The sequence below is a fragment of the Oryzias latipes genome, chromosome 10 (genome assembly GCF_053564925.1).
Source record: "Oryzias latipes strain Hd-rR chromosome 10, Olatipes_Hd-rR_3.1".
Lineage (NCBI taxonomy): Eukaryota > Metazoa > Chordata > Actinopteri > Beloniformes > Adrianichthyidae > Oryzias > Oryzias latipes.
In genome coordinates this window covers 23003795-23020171 of record NC_136246.1, presented here as the reverse complement: position 1 = coordinate 23020171, position 16377 = coordinate 23003795, and the positions used below count along the sequence as shown (strand labels likewise).

General features: G+C 39.8%; 1 protein-coding gene and 1 long non-coding RNA gene across 5 annotated transcripts in view; one reads left to right on the top strand and one right to left on the bottom strand.

Moving 5' to 3' along the window:
* The window catches only part of LOC144994910 (uncharacterized), a 32703-nt gene extending 23060 nt beyond the window's left edge, over window positions 1-9643 (top strand). Inside the window, exon 3 of the long non-coding RNA XR_013658604.1 lies at window positions 9506-9643. This is a non-coding gene — a long non-coding RNA (uncharacterized LOC144994910). The remainder of the gene's footprint in view (window positions 1-9505) is intronic.
* unc5a (unc-5 netrin receptor A) overlaps window positions 1-16377 on the bottom strand; it is a 154414-nt gene that overhangs the window by 57944 nt on the left and 80093 nt on the right. For all 4 annotated transcript variants that reach the window (XM_020706676.3, XM_004073514.5, XM_020706677.3 and 1 more), the window contains exon 2: window positions 13854-14069. In XM_020706676.3, the coding sequence (XP_020562335.1) occupies window positions 13854-14069 (216 nt within the window). The remainder of the gene's footprint in view (window positions 1-13853; window positions 14070-16377) is intronic.

Sequence of the window (16377 nt, the reverse complement as noted above, 5' to 3'; positions counted from 1 at the left end):
TCTCCACATTGATTAGTTGTAACACAATAAATACAAAAAACCTCATCCTAATATTTTGTTGAAGCACAGACAGATAACACTGCCAGGCTCCTGACAACAGTAGGTGTAATGCTCTGACAATTCATTAAGCGGTGCAGCTCTGTGGTTTTCCAGTTATAGTAAAAACATTTTGACAGACTTTTGAGCTCCGTGAACCACAGAAACTCTAGGAGTTCAATAAGCACAACCAAAACGCGTATGTAAGCTGCACTGGATTATGGGGCATTCAGTCAATTTTTGCGAAAATATAAAAAAAAGCCCACTGATGAAAATTGTTTGTGGTGTTTTCAACATGTTGTTGTTGCATTTTTCTAAATAATGGAGGACAAAAAACTAAGCTCAAATTATGCTGAGGATGTCTTTATTCAAATTGTAGTGAATTAGGAGCAGACAAAAAAAAATTCAGTTATAAAAAATAGCTTATTTGTGACGTCGAAAATATGCTGGGGAGGCCTCCCTGCTCTGACGAGAAGGGGGCGGGACTATTCTGTGCCACCGGTCCCGCCCAACCAAAACTCAAAGGCAAATTTCTTATCTACTTCCACTGTTCTGCAGAAACTATATCCTAGAAAACCATACAGCTTTTTGGCCAAAACCGGAATAATCCTGATTAAGAGACCACTGGGAATGCTTCTAAAATGGAACAAAAGATGATCGGAGTGGGACTTTAAAGGACTTTTAGTGCACCTTATGGTCATAAAATTGGAACTTTCGAGAACAAAGATCAATAAAAATAACTTTAAATTTGAATTTAAATGATTTAATGTATGGAAACTCTTTAACCCTTGACCACTGGAGCTTCAAAATGGTTGATGGTGCGACCTCCAGGCCAAAGACAAGAGGCCCATCCATCTTCTTATCAGCCAACAGTACAAAAGGCAGCACCTGTGATGGCGTAAGGGTGCATTACCACACAAGGTCCAAGTACCCCTCAGATCTGTGAAGGCAACATTAGTCTTCAATGATGTTGATAGTATGGGAGAAACGTATGGTTCCACCAAGATACAGCCTTTATCTCTGAAGGTCTACTTGCTTATTTCAGCAAGATTGCACACAAAAAAATCTGCAAGTCCTACAGGCTGAGTGCTGAAAGGATTCAAGTGCACACACACAACAAAAGGATGTGGTGCTTTTATGCAACTACAAAAACAACAAAGAAAGCTCTGAACTGTAGCCGCCTAAATCAAATACCAAAAAAGATGAAAAAACATTCCTCTTCTGGACACATCTCTTCTAGTAAATAAATATTTGCTGAGCAAACATGGCCTAGCTATATTCATATTTATAGAATGTACCACTGACATCTAATTAATACAAAACAAACATAGTATTTAAAAAACACGTGTTTCAGACCTTAAATATTTAACATGTTCCATCAATTTGAATTTTAGACAAGCTCAATGCTTTTACATGGAAAACATGCCGTTTAAACTCAATTTCTATCAGTTTAGCAATCTTTAAGCTTCTTATAAATCACATTTGTTGCCAATACCCTATTATTTTAAAACCCAGGAGTTCACATTAGGAGAGGAAAATCATTCTTTATGGCGTATTTTTCCTTTACGAAAAACGGAGCTCAGTTTATTTAGCATTTAAAGTAATTGGCCACAGTTATTTAAAAAAAAAAAAAAAAACTTCAAGTAAATTTAAGAAAAACTTGAATTTAAATAGCTGCTTGATAAACAAAAACTGTTGGGATAACAAAAGCACGAGGGTCAAAAATACAGAGGTTTAGTAGCTTTTAAAATCATATAAGCTTTTATTGTGAAAGGATTTCCAGCAGCTGACGTAAACAGTGTAAATACTTTGACAGCCTCCGGTGAATCAGATCCTCACTTTGTGAGAATTTTCACTCGCAGTCATTTGTCGGTGACACAACATGCTAAGCGCAGAAAGTCTCACCTAAAACTAAGTTAAAAAAAAGGGAGAGCTCTTTTTACCTGAGCAGGTGTTCACACGTCTGAAATGTGCTAATGACTTGACTTAAAAACATTTGAATAGATTTTCCTCAGACACAGGGTAAACTTTAAACAGCATTGCATTAGTGTATTTTATATTTATGCCTGGTTGCAACACAAAAGACACAGCTGATGGCATCAAATGGACATTAATTCAAAGCATAGATTTTCTATTTACACTGTCCCTCCATAATTAGTTTGCCTAACCTTTTCTTAATGGTGCGCACAAACACACGCGCACAGGCAGAGCTGTGATTTACCACAGCACCCCAACAAAGTGCCCTTGGTGTAATTACTCTCCATCCAATATCCTGACCCTGGTGACTGGCAAGAGCAGAATGTTCTAGATGCCACAGTCTTCAGGCTGGGGGCGACTGGGACCGGCTCCTTTATCTCGCACACACACCTTGTCCTGCTGAGGATGTGAACACAGCGGAGGTGAAGGCCTTCAGAGCACTCTGCTTCTGCTCCCATTACACTTTACACAGGAGGAGGATCTGATAGAGCCTCACCCACATGAAAGCTGTGGTAATTTGCTCAGGCTAACGCGCCCCCCCCATACACACACACCTTCTTTGACATGGCCTTGGGTGTTGAGGTAAATAAGGAGCACCAGGTAACGTAAGCCAATCTGGCCGCCGTCAGGTTGCAGAGTCTACTCGCCAAACAAATTGCATTAGGGGTTTTCCTCTCCCTCCTCTAATGACGCGGCGATCCCTCCTGGGCCTTCGGCCGGCCGAGTTGGAATTGGACAGCCGACGTTTTCGGTAATTAAATGAAATTGTTAAGGTGAATGTAAATATTGAGCACGATAGCAGTCAGTAAAGTGGCTGGGAGTAAACAAAAACTCTGAAAGTCTGTCTGCTAAACTCTTTTTTTTCTTCTTCTTCTTTTTTTTCTCTTTTGTTTGCTACACTCTGTTTCATCTGTTCACATTCATAACCTTTAAAAATTGTTTTTAGCATCTTCTTATAGCATTTTGCTGATGATTAAGAACATTTATCTTAAAATTGCATTTTTTGAGTATTTCTTTATTCAATTCCTTGTGAATCAGTAGCAGACAGAAAAATGCAGTTGGAAAAAACGTGGTTCAAGCCCTTCCATCACTGCTACAATCAGCAGGCCACAAGCTCAAGCTCCCTGCTCTGCTCCATTCCGATCCATCCACTTGCAGACAAATAGATCCATGTACGTCTTTGTTTCTCTCGTATTAGCTGACATCTGGCTCAAAACTGCACGACTGGATAGCTCCAATATTGCTCACCGTTTTTGCTGTAGTGCTAATGTGAGGTTGGGGGTGTGAGGGGGCTATGGGGAAAGTATTTTAAAGAATGGGTAATGGGAAAAGGGGGTGGGCTTTCTCCGCAGGTTTTTTTTGGTTTGGGTTAAAAAACGCATCACCATGATCAAAAGCCCACCGGGAATGCTTTTAAAATAGATCAAAAGACGACCATAATCAAACATACAAGCTTAAAATGCTTAGATGACAGGAAAATAGCTGAGCTTTAAAAGTTGCGGTCACAACAAAACTTTCAGTCATGGCACAGAGAACAAAGACCGTTTGGCCCAAATATGGCTCCATCTGTGCTTTTCTCTATTGCCCTTGACCAAGTGTGAGTGTGGCTGCCTAAACTCTGCCACTTATTCATCAGTCATGCTCCAAACCAGGCCGTGTATTGCTCACACAACACTTGCTATAGCCTATATCAAAATATGAAAGCCAGCTTGTTCCATTTGGGCCACATCAAGCCCATACGCCACATGCAATAACCCACAACTGAGCTGTTCCTGAGAACAGAGACACCCATGAGGCCAGAAATGTGTCTGCAGGGTCAATCCACACTTCAAGATGCTGTTATGCTAATTATGTAAAGATGCCATAATCTGTCAGAACTGGGAATAGTTTCTACATAACCTGGGAGAATTATAGGGGAAAAAACCAATGGAATGGCGCAGTATTCCAATAAAAACAAAATGATTTGAAAAAGTGATAGTAATGTAATTATACTACAGTTTAAGAAGAATATCCACACTCTCGTAAAATAAAACTGGTGTAAAATAAAAGCTCCCAAAACTCCAAGCCTCAGCGTGTAATCTGTTAAATCCCCACCTACAGCTGCAGTCACATGCTTCAGAGTTTACAGGGCTATTATTTGAGAACAGAACATGTTGACTTGGGCTTCAAATTTAATGTAAAAGATGAAAGTGCTGCAGATTGAGCAGAGATTGAAGCCTTTAAATATTAATTCCTTTGTTCAAATGTGACATTATTAATTATTAACGCTGTAGATGCAAGACAGACATATTGTGGACTTTATAAATAACTTGCTGAAAATTGAGGATCTAAAAAAAAGGAGGGGAGAAAGGAAAGTACAGAGTGCACTCTGAAGCCTGTTCTAATATCTGAAGCAGCAGATGTTGGGATTTGGTGTTGGATTATATTGCAAATACAAAACATATATTGGGGAATAATGCTGCGCTGGTGCAGAAAAAACTGACAAAGGAAGGATTTCAAAATAGGAAAATTTATTGTTCTGTGATTCATCAGGGAAAGAAGAGAAACGGTTTAGTAAAAAACATTTTCATCATTTTTTTATATCTCAAAACTGCAAAATATTGATACCATTTATATTTACAATTGCTCCACTTATGCTTCGATTTGATGTATTAAGCATTCTGTAAAGCTATATTTTCATAAACATATTAAGAAACTGAACAAAAAGAGGGTGAGAAACCTTGAAAAAAGGATCAAACTCAGCAAATTTCTGTTTATTTTCTGCAGTGGTTTGCAGTCAGCAGATTAGGAAAAGCAAATGTTAACTGAAACATGCAGAGGAATTATTTTATTTTGACAGGCACCATCTTAGAATCGGAAGTCAGGTTTAATCTGACGGTCAGTCTCATTTCACTTTTGCTTAAAGTTACAGACCGTGCATATGGTGCACATTCAAGAATGCTCATTTAGCCCCCTAGTGTTAAAACTGGACAAGCAGGGAGGGAATTCTTCTTTCTTCTATTTCTACTGTTTACATGCTGGACGAAGCTTTGTGCGAAATGTCTTCACGGTGCAAATCTCGCAAATCTTGCTTCAGGTTTTTGCTTTTACAGCTCTGTTCCGACAAATGAAAAACGTAGTCAAATAATTTAAGCTGGGCACACACCGCAAATTATTATGACCAATTTTCAAAAGGTTGGCACTTCTGTGTATTAAGAGACCCCATCTATACGTCACTACCAAATCCAAGTCCCTGATTGGTCAAAGTTCGACCGGGTTAACATGCTTTCTATGGCTGCACATGTTGTACTTAGAGCCTGACAACGGTCTCAAAAATGTACAGAAATGGTGAGGGAATGGGAGAGCTTTGCGAAAATGCGCATTTAGGGGATGTTTACAGAGATTTCATTGTAAGTGGTCGCTTTTTGCAGAGGGCAGTGTGCAGTTTCAAAGTAAAAATACAGTTGCCTGAATCTGTAAAAAATATCATATGTACTGTGTGTATGGATGGATGGATATAAATGTTTTTTTGGTCAAATATAAGAAGGAAAAAATAGTTGCATTTCCGATTTGACTCTGTTCTTCATGAGACGGTTGCAGTGCCAATGAAATATTGTGTTCACTGCAGCATCACCAGCCTGCAACAAGGACAAACTGTAGTTCTTAGTTGAAAATGAAAGCGAACAGCGAGCGGATGTTGTTTGAGGAGGGTGTAAAATCCCCATACAGAGAGTCTCCTTGGGGCCAAACACACAAAGCATTAACTGACAGCCACCAAGCTCCTCTGCCTATCAAAAAAAAAATCTCCAAGGACTACTTAGCTGTCATCCACCTATCCACACCCTCCAGCCCCACTATTTTTAAACGAATCTGAGCGGAGCAGGTGTTGATTGACACCGCAAACTCTCAGTTTGCCTCCCTCTGTCAGCATAAACACTCGTGCCTTTCATTTCCGAGGGAAGGGGAGGTAAGTTGAAAGATAACATTACATTACAGTAAAAGCGGAAAATAGACTGAGGGAAAACTTCAAAGTTCACTGCTCGTGATCAAAATAGAAGAGCGAGGAGGAAGTTGAGCTGCTCCTTTCAGCTCTGCTGTGAATCCCTCAACTTTTTTTAAATGGTGCATTTTCAAGTGAATTGATGAATCCCAGCAACTCTGGCCTCTATTTACTCAGCAGAAGAGAAGCAAGAATTGGTCTTGGTAATGTTTGTGCTGTGGCATACAGACCGGGTTTTATCGAGGGGGTCTTAGTTAAAGCACAGGGGGGATCAAAGTTGTTCCACCGAGATGAGGCCAATTTTTTTTTTTTTTGCCGCTTTCCAATGTGAATTTCGTTCCAAATGCAGTTATTCTTGCTGCAATTCCCTAACAAGTTGTCATTATCTCATAAACTCCTAAAACACTTAAAGAGAAATTAATCAAAAAACAAGTTTTCTTCCACCAGATGAGGATAAATCTGAAGTAAGCCGTTGAGGAAGAAAGAGCCACTAAAACGGCTGAATGCATACCAACTTCCAACAAGGGCACAGCTTTTGTGAGACTGACAAATGTAAAATTACTTTGGAGAAGTCAAAGCGAGAAGCTGACGTGGGGTATGTTTTGGTGGGAGGACAAAGGCTGTGCGTGTGGGAGAGTGGAACAGTACTGTTGTTGTTTGACAAATGGTAATTATCTTTTTTTTTTTTTAACTACTTTTGTTCCGCTAATTGCAGTTAATTTTAAAATGTATTATTCCCGCGTGTCAAAACCAATGTTAGCTGCTGGTTTGGAGCAGAGAGTGAACTTTGTTCTGTGCTGAGGTCAGTCTCCCCTCAATTGCTTAAAACACATTTCTTTATGACTAAACAGTTTTAGTTATCAGTTCAATTTTGAAAACACAATGTCAAAATACTAAAAATACAGTAGGGTGTTTATGAAATACAGGGAATTAAGTTTCATTTAACGTATGTACAGTAGGTTATCTGTTATATAATATGAATATTTGCTTTTTATTTTGGTTTGTATAGTTTTGTTGTACTTGTCTTACAAGGACAATAAATTGAAGCGATTACTACTTTAATTAGTAAAGCCTACAAACCTAAACATCATTTTTCAAATGGTTCAAATTCCTGCATCATTGGGATACAATGAATGTGTAATTGTGAAAAAAAGGGTCTTCCAGTCTCAGTGAGATACCCTTGTGTAAACACATTCAAAGACCCACTCCAATCATCTTTTGTTGTTTTTTTAATTATGATTATGCAGTTTTTAGTCAAAGTAATAAAACCCAAGTCATTTTATAGAAGAGCAGCAGGAGTTCAATAGAAATGTTCCTCTGACCATTGGGCGGGACTGCTTGTGAAGGGCAACCCCGCCCCCCTTCCCCTCCCTGAAGCAGAGTGGAACACAGAGCTTGAGGCCCACCCAGTGTAGTTTCTACGTCACAGATAAGCTGTTTTTCAAATGGACTTTTTGCATCTGCTGCTGATTCACAACGAATTGATTACAGAAATACTCTGAAATGCAAATTTGAGTTTAATTATCTTAATACATTTCCTCCATCAGAAAAATGCTCCAAGAACCAAAAATATGATTTTCATCGGAGTGGGTCTTTAAATGAGAAAAATTGTAGAAAAATATCCCTAAAATATGTTAGTGTTACTCATTCAATAAATATAATTTCCTACAACTTCAGTTTTTCCTACAAATAATTTTAATAATGTTGATTATTTTGCAGGATTTAAGAGGCATCTGTTGGCGTCTTGAACCTTACTTTGCTGAAAAAAGTGATTTCAGATGGATTTGTTTTTTTTTGTTGTTCTTTTTTACAAATAACTTTTGCAATAACTAGTTTGTTGATTTGTTCCATGCTTCTTTTTGAGGAAGGGAAAGAGAAATAGGCCAAAACTACCAACATTGTTGAAATGTGCAATTAGCTGCACTACTTAAATGTATTGAAGCCAAAAGCAAAAAGGTCACTTAATTTGAAGTATGCAGAGGAAAAACAAATCCTGTACAGTAACAGAGACCAATATTTACATCACTACTATGAATAGGCAGTGAGATCAATCAGCACAGCTGGTCAGTTTTTAATTCAGCCCCCCCACACACACACACAGCTCCAAACTCACTCAGTTATCTCAAGGCCAGACAAACACAGGCTTCCATTAAATCCCCTCCGCCTCCCTCTCACGCTGAGGTGTGCTGCTGCACTTTGCGCGAGGTCTTTCTCCGCACACGTAAATACACAGACGGATGCAGAATCTCGGCTGACCTGCCTGAGAGGTCTGATGGAACGCGCCGGCAGCTGTGTCACGGGAACAATTCACCTTGCCATCTGCTTTCCGGTGCTTTATTGCCAAATTCTTCCCCCTCCATCCCGCAATCAAGGACGGGATGAAATACAAGTCCCATTATGGGGAAGCAGCTAATAATGTATTATCAATTAGTCCCCTTGGCTTCTGATCAATGCTTAGCAGGTGGTATGAGGCCATTTTGCTCATTTAGGACTATGTTGTTGTCTTCTCCAAATCCCCCTTTTCCCTTCTGCTCATTACATCCTGCCACGTAGACCTATCAAGTTCTGCTTGAATCGCAGAGGCACTTCAACTGCAATATACCAGTTAAGATCAGGTTCAAGAGCCATCAAGATGATTGGACTTATCCCGTTACCCCTCTGTTGGGTCTCCTATAGAAGTTAGAACACATAAAGAGATGGGAAGCACATGGGTTGGGTGGGAGGAGGATGATTGGCTGTTATAAATATCAGAAAAAGGGTTCTGAGGTTTTAAATGAAAGGTTACAGATCATTGAGGCTAAGCCTGGCTTATCTTTCCTTTTAGATCAGAAATGAAATATTGTAATCACATTACAATTCAGGCTCTGTATTAATCGGAAAATGCAGAGTTTATACAAACAAACCTTCCCGGTCCTGCAGATGTACCATATGGCATGACAAATGATTAGTCCTGTTCAGAAAAAAAAAGCTTATTTGAAGAGATTTTCTTGCTACGTCACATGTGGTGATAGGACTCTGAAAGGTTGTCAGGGACAGGAGATACTTTGTGTGCCTCTTTCCTCAAAAAAAAAAAAAAAGAGGTTACTTTTTAAACGATTGAGAGAAACTCTGTCTGGATAAACAAAGCAGCTGTCTTCTGTTTCTGCTGCAGAAGCTTGTTGACATCAGGTGCAATCAACAAAGAAATAAATATAATTTCCTGTCTTTATAGGGCAGTTGCCGAGGTTTATTGAAATAGAAATGTGAAATGCAAGCATTTTCCACCTGAGAGGGTCTGCTGCTGCGGCGACAATAGGAAGCGTGGATCAAAAATCGTTTCCATCAATTCTGGCAGATGAAATGCAAACAAAATCAAATCAGTCTGGCCTGTACAATGAGCCCCTGCTCAAATGCCAATCTCCAATCTTCCTCATCATATGTCTGATGAGAAATCATAGAGTGGGGAAATCTCCTAATCTAGGCAAACACACTGTCAGCATTGATTTGTTCTGATGGGATACATCTTTATTACAGCTCGTCAGACGTCTCCGTGGCAGTTCTGGGTAGAGCGGAGACCTGGCCGGGCCCTCAGCAGCAGCCCCGGCTGTAAAGACTGACACAGTTTACTGTAGACCAGTAATAAGAACCACTAGACCTGAGGATGGATCAATAACGGACAGTGAAGGTAAAAGACTGGGTCTAATTTTTGTGTATTTGAGGATTTCTCTCAAAAGATTTGATCATTTTATTTTGTAATTAAATTCTCTTCCTTTGCCTGTGAACCTGAAGAATTACCTATTGGCTTAAAAAGGAAATGTTTCATAATGATACAAAATCGAGAATGATTTTACTAAACCCTTTTCCTTTTCATTGTTTTTTTTTAATCAATCAAAGAACTGATTTATTTTTAAGTTTGATTTTAGGACGTGTCAGATGAGATTAATAGTTCTATAAGACAATACAGACCCAGCAGTCCACACAGCCAGACAGAAAAGCTCTTTTGTCTCTCAGGCGCTCATTCAGGTTCAATGAACAGACCTGTCTGATGAAGGTGGAGGTCACGTCTCAGATAGACTCTTATCCATGTATTCTGCAGAGTACTGAGCAGCCTGACTCAGACAGGTCCACGCTTCAGCCCTGCTTCTCTTATTAATTCAAATCCTTCAAGTCTCTTTGGAGTTCAGTCCAGTCTCTTGGGACAAAAAGAAGAAACCAGATGATTTTAGCGGAATATTGCTTCCGCCATGCTGAGTCTGACCAGCACACTGCAGATCCAGCCACGTATCCGATGTTCTTCATCTTTGGTCTGCAGGCGAGGAAGTGAGAAGGGTATTGATTGTGGCTTTGCGTCTCTGTGATCAGCTTGTTTTTCTTGTGATAATCTTTGGTAACAGTGGGCTGAATTAAAAAAAAGAACAAAAGGAAGACGCTGTTTGAAGATAATAAAGCAAACATTAAAGTTTTCCAGTGTTTTAGTGACACACTAGGCTTTTGTTACAGCTAAAAAACCTGTTTCACTTTTTCATCAAGACAAATAGCTTGAAAGTTAAAGTAAAAAAACGGCTAAAACATCTTTAAAAAGCGATATAAAATGTTCTAAAGCATAGGATATTCTATTAACTGGACAAAATAAAAGTTTTTCAAACCCAGATTCATCATCACACCAAGTACAATGGTGGAGGAATACAATTAAAATAGATTTGATAACTGTGGACTTTAAATCTTAATCCACCCTTAATGTTGGGGTTAATTTGGCACAAACAAATTAAGAATTTTAAATGTTTGTCTGCAGAATATAAGCACATCTGGGAGCCCTTTTTGAGAAATAAAAGTATTTTTCTTGTGTTCAGTAAATTGGAAGCAGTAAAAAACAATTTCTTTCTCATCTTGGTCAGCAATGATCCACAGAAAAATAGACTTTTTCAAATTTTGTTTTTATGGACATTATAAACTCACTGTAATCCATCAAATTTTATCCTCTCTTTCGTATTTTCTCTCTAGACCTTTTTTAACCATAAAAAACCACAGAACCAAAAACTAATGTAGAAATGCATGACTCAACAAGAAAAAAAACATGGCACCAAAAAAAGATCTATTTTGAAAAGGTATGCTCTTTAAGTCTGAATGTTTGTTTTTACCACCCCCCCCCCTAAAAAAAAAAAAACTCAACAAAAAATAATAATAAAACACACAAACACACACCTCAAGGCGTGATGTTGCAATCGGGCAAGTTCTGTTGTTGCAGAAGCCTTGGTTGCTTGGCAACAGGTACTAGTTTGGAGTCCAGTGTGACATCCAGGGTGAGTGGACAGCCTGACAAGCGGCTTCAGTTTTTCTTTTTTGTTTTTTTGCAGTAGTGGGGATAACACTGTGCTGTCAAGAAACTCCTGAGGGCTGTGGTGACATTAAACAACACGCGTGTGAGAGGGCTACAGCAGCACCTCTGAGCAACCGCATGTCCTTCATAGGAGTCTACATATAAAACATTCATCACAGTGGAAACGCACAATGAGAGAACGTTGAAACGGCGTGTCCTTTAAAGATGGAAACCCTCTCTGCTGCGGGGGTCCGAGGCAGCCAGGATGACAGATTTGTTTCATGACAAATAATTGCTGACTGTAAGCTCGGAGCTGCACGGGCAATGGTCCACTAAACATTAGCAGAGTGACGTATTTGTAATGTGGCGTTGTTGTAAACTGTACTTCATGGAGCTTATAATGTTTCTTAGCTGTTGGGGGGGGAGGGGGGGATTTAGATCCTTCCTGTCATCAATGCGGAGCCTCATCTTTTTCACCCATCTGAGAGCTGCAGGGCTATCAAGTTGAATAAAAATAAAAAGATCTTCATTCTTTAAAGGCGGGGATGTCGCCAGCGACATCAAGATAACACAATCTTTTACATACTTTGATTGTTTACGCACTTGCGAGTTGGCTGATTCACACTGATTAAGTGTATGGTTGGTTTGCTCCGCTTCGTAAAAAAAGTAAACACTGGAGCTAAAGCTCCGGGGTTAAAATGAATTAAATGACCAACTGTTGGATTGAGTTAATGTTTTTTTGAGCTGGTCCTCAGGAGGTTAAAAGTGTTTTAAATTGGGGCTGAAAATTACAACGATCATTCAAGAGATGGCAAAGGTCCAGGGGAAATTTGGCACTGTGTAGGAAAGAAAAAAAAGTCAGTGCTCAGACTGGGCTACAGAGGAGTAGAAGCTTAAAAACCCTTGAATAACTCAGAGAGCTGCAGTGAAAAGTATGATGCACCTTGCTGCCAAATGTGGCACGAACAGGCCTAGGGTCCTCTCACCCCACGTAAGACACTCGTATCGAACCGACTGAACTGTCATTGACTATTCAACGCAAATCTGGTGTTAATCTCTTACTGCAATGCTAAATAAGACCTGAGTTCCAGCCAAATTAAAAGGGGTCTCCATTCATTTGGCAAAGTACCGTAGTTGGATTTGCAACATCAGTCTGTCAGTCAAATGCATTTACATCAATAATCTACAAATAAGCCATAGACTGTAGACTAGAGTTACAGCCATTCTTAGAGAGCAAAGATGTTTAGGGAAAAGAATCTGTTTGGGGGAAAAAAAAACAAGTCCTGTTTTAGAAACCAAGTCATTCAGGTATTCAGAGAAATGTTTTCATGCATAAATGGGTTGTTTGAAGTCGAGAACACAAAATGAAGCTTATCTTTGCAACTTCAATGAGTCTGTATTTAAAAAAGAAAAAAAAAGCCTCAGCTGGCCTCTTTAAACTTCTAGTGGCCACTTTTAAGTTCTAAGAGTACTCGTATTAATTTCATTTTAGCTCCACTTTAGATGTAATTAAAACAATTATTATCTTGTTTTCTTGTCACCAGCACTGCTCTTTTCTTTTGTTCTTCCTTTATTTCTCCTCGTCCTGCCTCGCTCACTACAGAAACTGTAAAAGGAGACTAAGCCTCCATGGGGACAGCTGAGTTTTAGTATTGTCCTGTCCTTTGTGATGCACTACATTCATAAAACAACCACACTTTTTTCGTTTTCTGCCTTCACAGAACCTAGAACACACATCATTTGGATCAACACTTTGGGAAAAAAAGTGCAAACTGCACTTCAGAGTGCTTACTTTCCATTCTCAGACACGGATTTTATGATTTGCCATATTTTTGTTGGCATTTTTACAAACCTTCGCATTAATAGGCGGAACCAGTCCAGCTGAGCACTTTGTGTAAGGTTTGTGCAGTTGTTTGTTCGAATGAAATTTAATGTGGCGACACAACAGAAGCACAAACAGACATTGATGGAATTAACGGCCATATTACTGCAATTTGTGCCTTTAAAAGGGTGCAGATCAGGGACCCCATATAAGAGATTGGAGAAATCTCTGCTGCTTGTATGTTTACGAATGCAGATTTCACTTGTTATTCATAATTCTATTTTAAACATGTCTGCTCTGCATATTTGTACATTTAAAAGCACATTTGCCTGCATGTGTTCCGGCTGCCCCAGAAAAATCTGCCATCTCAACGCTTCAATCAGTTGTCAGGCTGTGAACGGGTGGTTTGGAGTTTGCGGAGAGCTTCTAAATCACACTACATCAGTGTCATACATGTTTATGACACTGACGGCAGAGGCGGCGGCGAGGGGGGGGCACAATGGAGACAAACAAACAGGTCTCCAAGGTGATACAGAGACTGAAACCAATGCGTTTATTATGCGGCGGCTGGCAGGTTGAACAGGCTGGTGGATGAGCCAAGAGCCTGGTAGAGCACACTAAACACTGGCAAACTGCACACCAACACTTCTTCTACACATCTAAAAAAAAAACGTAGACGGTGGCTAACAACAGATGTAGACAACGATTATCACAGCTCAAAAATGATGTTTTCCAGATGGTACCTGTGGCCGGATCAACGCTGTGCTCGATGTAGTGATCGTCTTGGTGAACCCACTCCCCGTTGCACTTGAAGTAGATCTGTGTGGCTGGAGTCGAGCGGCAGGTCAGGGTCACCGGCTTGTTTTTCACAATGTATTTGTCCTCTGGTTCCACCAGGAAGTGAGGTAAGCGGTCTGAGAAAGCAGCAGGAAGCGCTGCTGTGGCGGCATACTCCGAACCTTTAAAAAAACAGAAGAAAAGAGCAAGACTTAAAAAAAACCCACATCTTATAGCATGTTGTCAAGACGAAAGGCTTTTTAAAACTTGAATGTTGTTAATTTTAAAGGTGTATTTGATTTATATCTATAGATTTTTTTGTCCTTAAACTTCACTTTTTACATCTGAATTGAAATGATGCAAAGACAGGCAAATAAAGAGGGATGGACAGAGCTGTGTGCAGCAGTGCCAGAGCTCTGCCTTGTGCTGCTGGTTAGGTTTGACGGGGTAAAGGAGTCCCTGCTCCAACTCTTAATCACAGCCCTTTTAACATCACTTCTGACGGACTAGCAGCCATAAATCCTGCCTCAGTGACCACTTTACACTGTGTTAAACTGCTCTTCAAAAAGGACTCTTACTACCCACATTTAGCAGGACAGAGCAAGAGGTACGGAGGTTGGAGATGACTCACCAATAAAAAGCCTGTTGATGCACTCCAATATATTCTGTGGTTTGCTTAGTGCTTTTTGTTTTTCATTTCCTTCATTCTTGCTGTATTTTATATGGCTGCTACGAAAACATAGAAAATGTATAATTGAAGGAATACAAAGAAATTATAGCCACAAAACCAAAGCCACTTTATTTAACAGCTCCATGCAGCATGAAGCATCAAATCGTTTGGACATAGTTGTGAAAAAAAGATCTAAAATGAGCACTTTGTTGGCTCTCCAGCAGCTTTTTATGACATTTTGAATGAAAGGAGGCCTGTACTTTCCAATTAAAAAACATTCTTCTTTATAATGGAGGCACCAACTTTCCCATTCAGCTCTTGTCAGATCAGCTTTGCCAAATGTAGTCTTGTCATTGACTTTTCTTTTTGCTGCTTTCATTACATTTGTTGACAACTTAGGAAAAACGGGGATTGTTTATTTTCACTTACAGAAATACCAGTTCAAACTTCGATCAACCGGGTTTGTTTTCAAAAGTGCCACATAAGTAAAATTGCCTTCCCAGATGAAAAGATTTTCCAGTTCTTTGTTCTGTGGCTTGATCCATTCTCATTGTGAAAAATGCCTTCATTATTACCAAGCCTACTTTCATCTGGCTGAATGAGAAAAGTACCCATCATTTTAATGTTCACCTGAGCTTTTGGGGCAAAGGAAAAACCTGCAATCTCCTCTGTTCATATGAAAGACGTGCAGCTCCATTTCGCTGATGACTGGGGAAGTTGAAGTTTTCTTTATGTTTTTTATTTATCTTTTGGTGAGCTGAACTGAGGAAAAGTTCTGGAAATTATACCGAATCCTAATGATTTATCATGATTGCATTTTCAATCCCATCACCAGTTTATGATCCCATGTTGTTGACGAGATTTTTCGTCTATTGAATTATCAGCTAATGTTTCTGAAAACGTTTACAAGCTCACCTAATATCCAATCATTAACTGATTTTTGGAGTTATTGGATTTTCTCCAATGACACATGAACAGAAAGCTTTTTGCTGCCCCCCTTGCCCCCCTGTAGCTCCGTCCCTGACTAATGCTACGATTGTCGTTGTACTTAGATGGATGTTTGATAAGCATTTATGTTCTTCCCTGACGTAACTGGATTTTTCTGATGCTCGTAGTCCACTTAAATATATCTGATTCTTCCCAGCTAATCGATTTCTATGGGCATGTAAACTAGCCCGTAGAAATCCTCTGGTTCAAACCAGTTTGTTTTGTAAAATGTCTCAAGTTTTCCTCCCAGTAAACCAGCTGAATGAACAGCATCCAGGAGTTGTGGTTCCATATGTTTTGCCAGCGGTTGTATGACAAACAGGAGATGCGGAGGCAGAGACGTGATGATGCAGAGATGCAGACGCTGCCTTCACTTGGACAGTGCTACAATTTGCAACAGACTTCTGTCTCCTGAAAAATGTTCAAAAACAAACAGTATGACACAAAAGTGCCTAAAGCCAGACTTACTTCCTCCACGAACACAGTTTTTCTCTCTCTAAACATATTAGCTTTGTGCGAGAGGAGACAGAATAGAGCAGAAATAGGGAAATAACCTCTTTACACTGCCAACTCTCCAGGGAGATCAGTAAATCCCAAAATAAAACCCTGTAAAAGGAGTGTAATATTAATTTACTGCCCTGAATCCAATATGGCTGACGGACCAGGCATTAAAAACCTTCTCCATCACTCCCTGTGAAGCTGGAGAAGATGGGAGTCCAGATCCCTCATAATGAAATGACGACACTCCCGCTGACCTTTCTCTCGTCTGCTCCTCCCCTCCCCCTGCCAGGCTTTGTTCGTCTCTCCAAGCCCAGGTCAGGGACAATATCAAG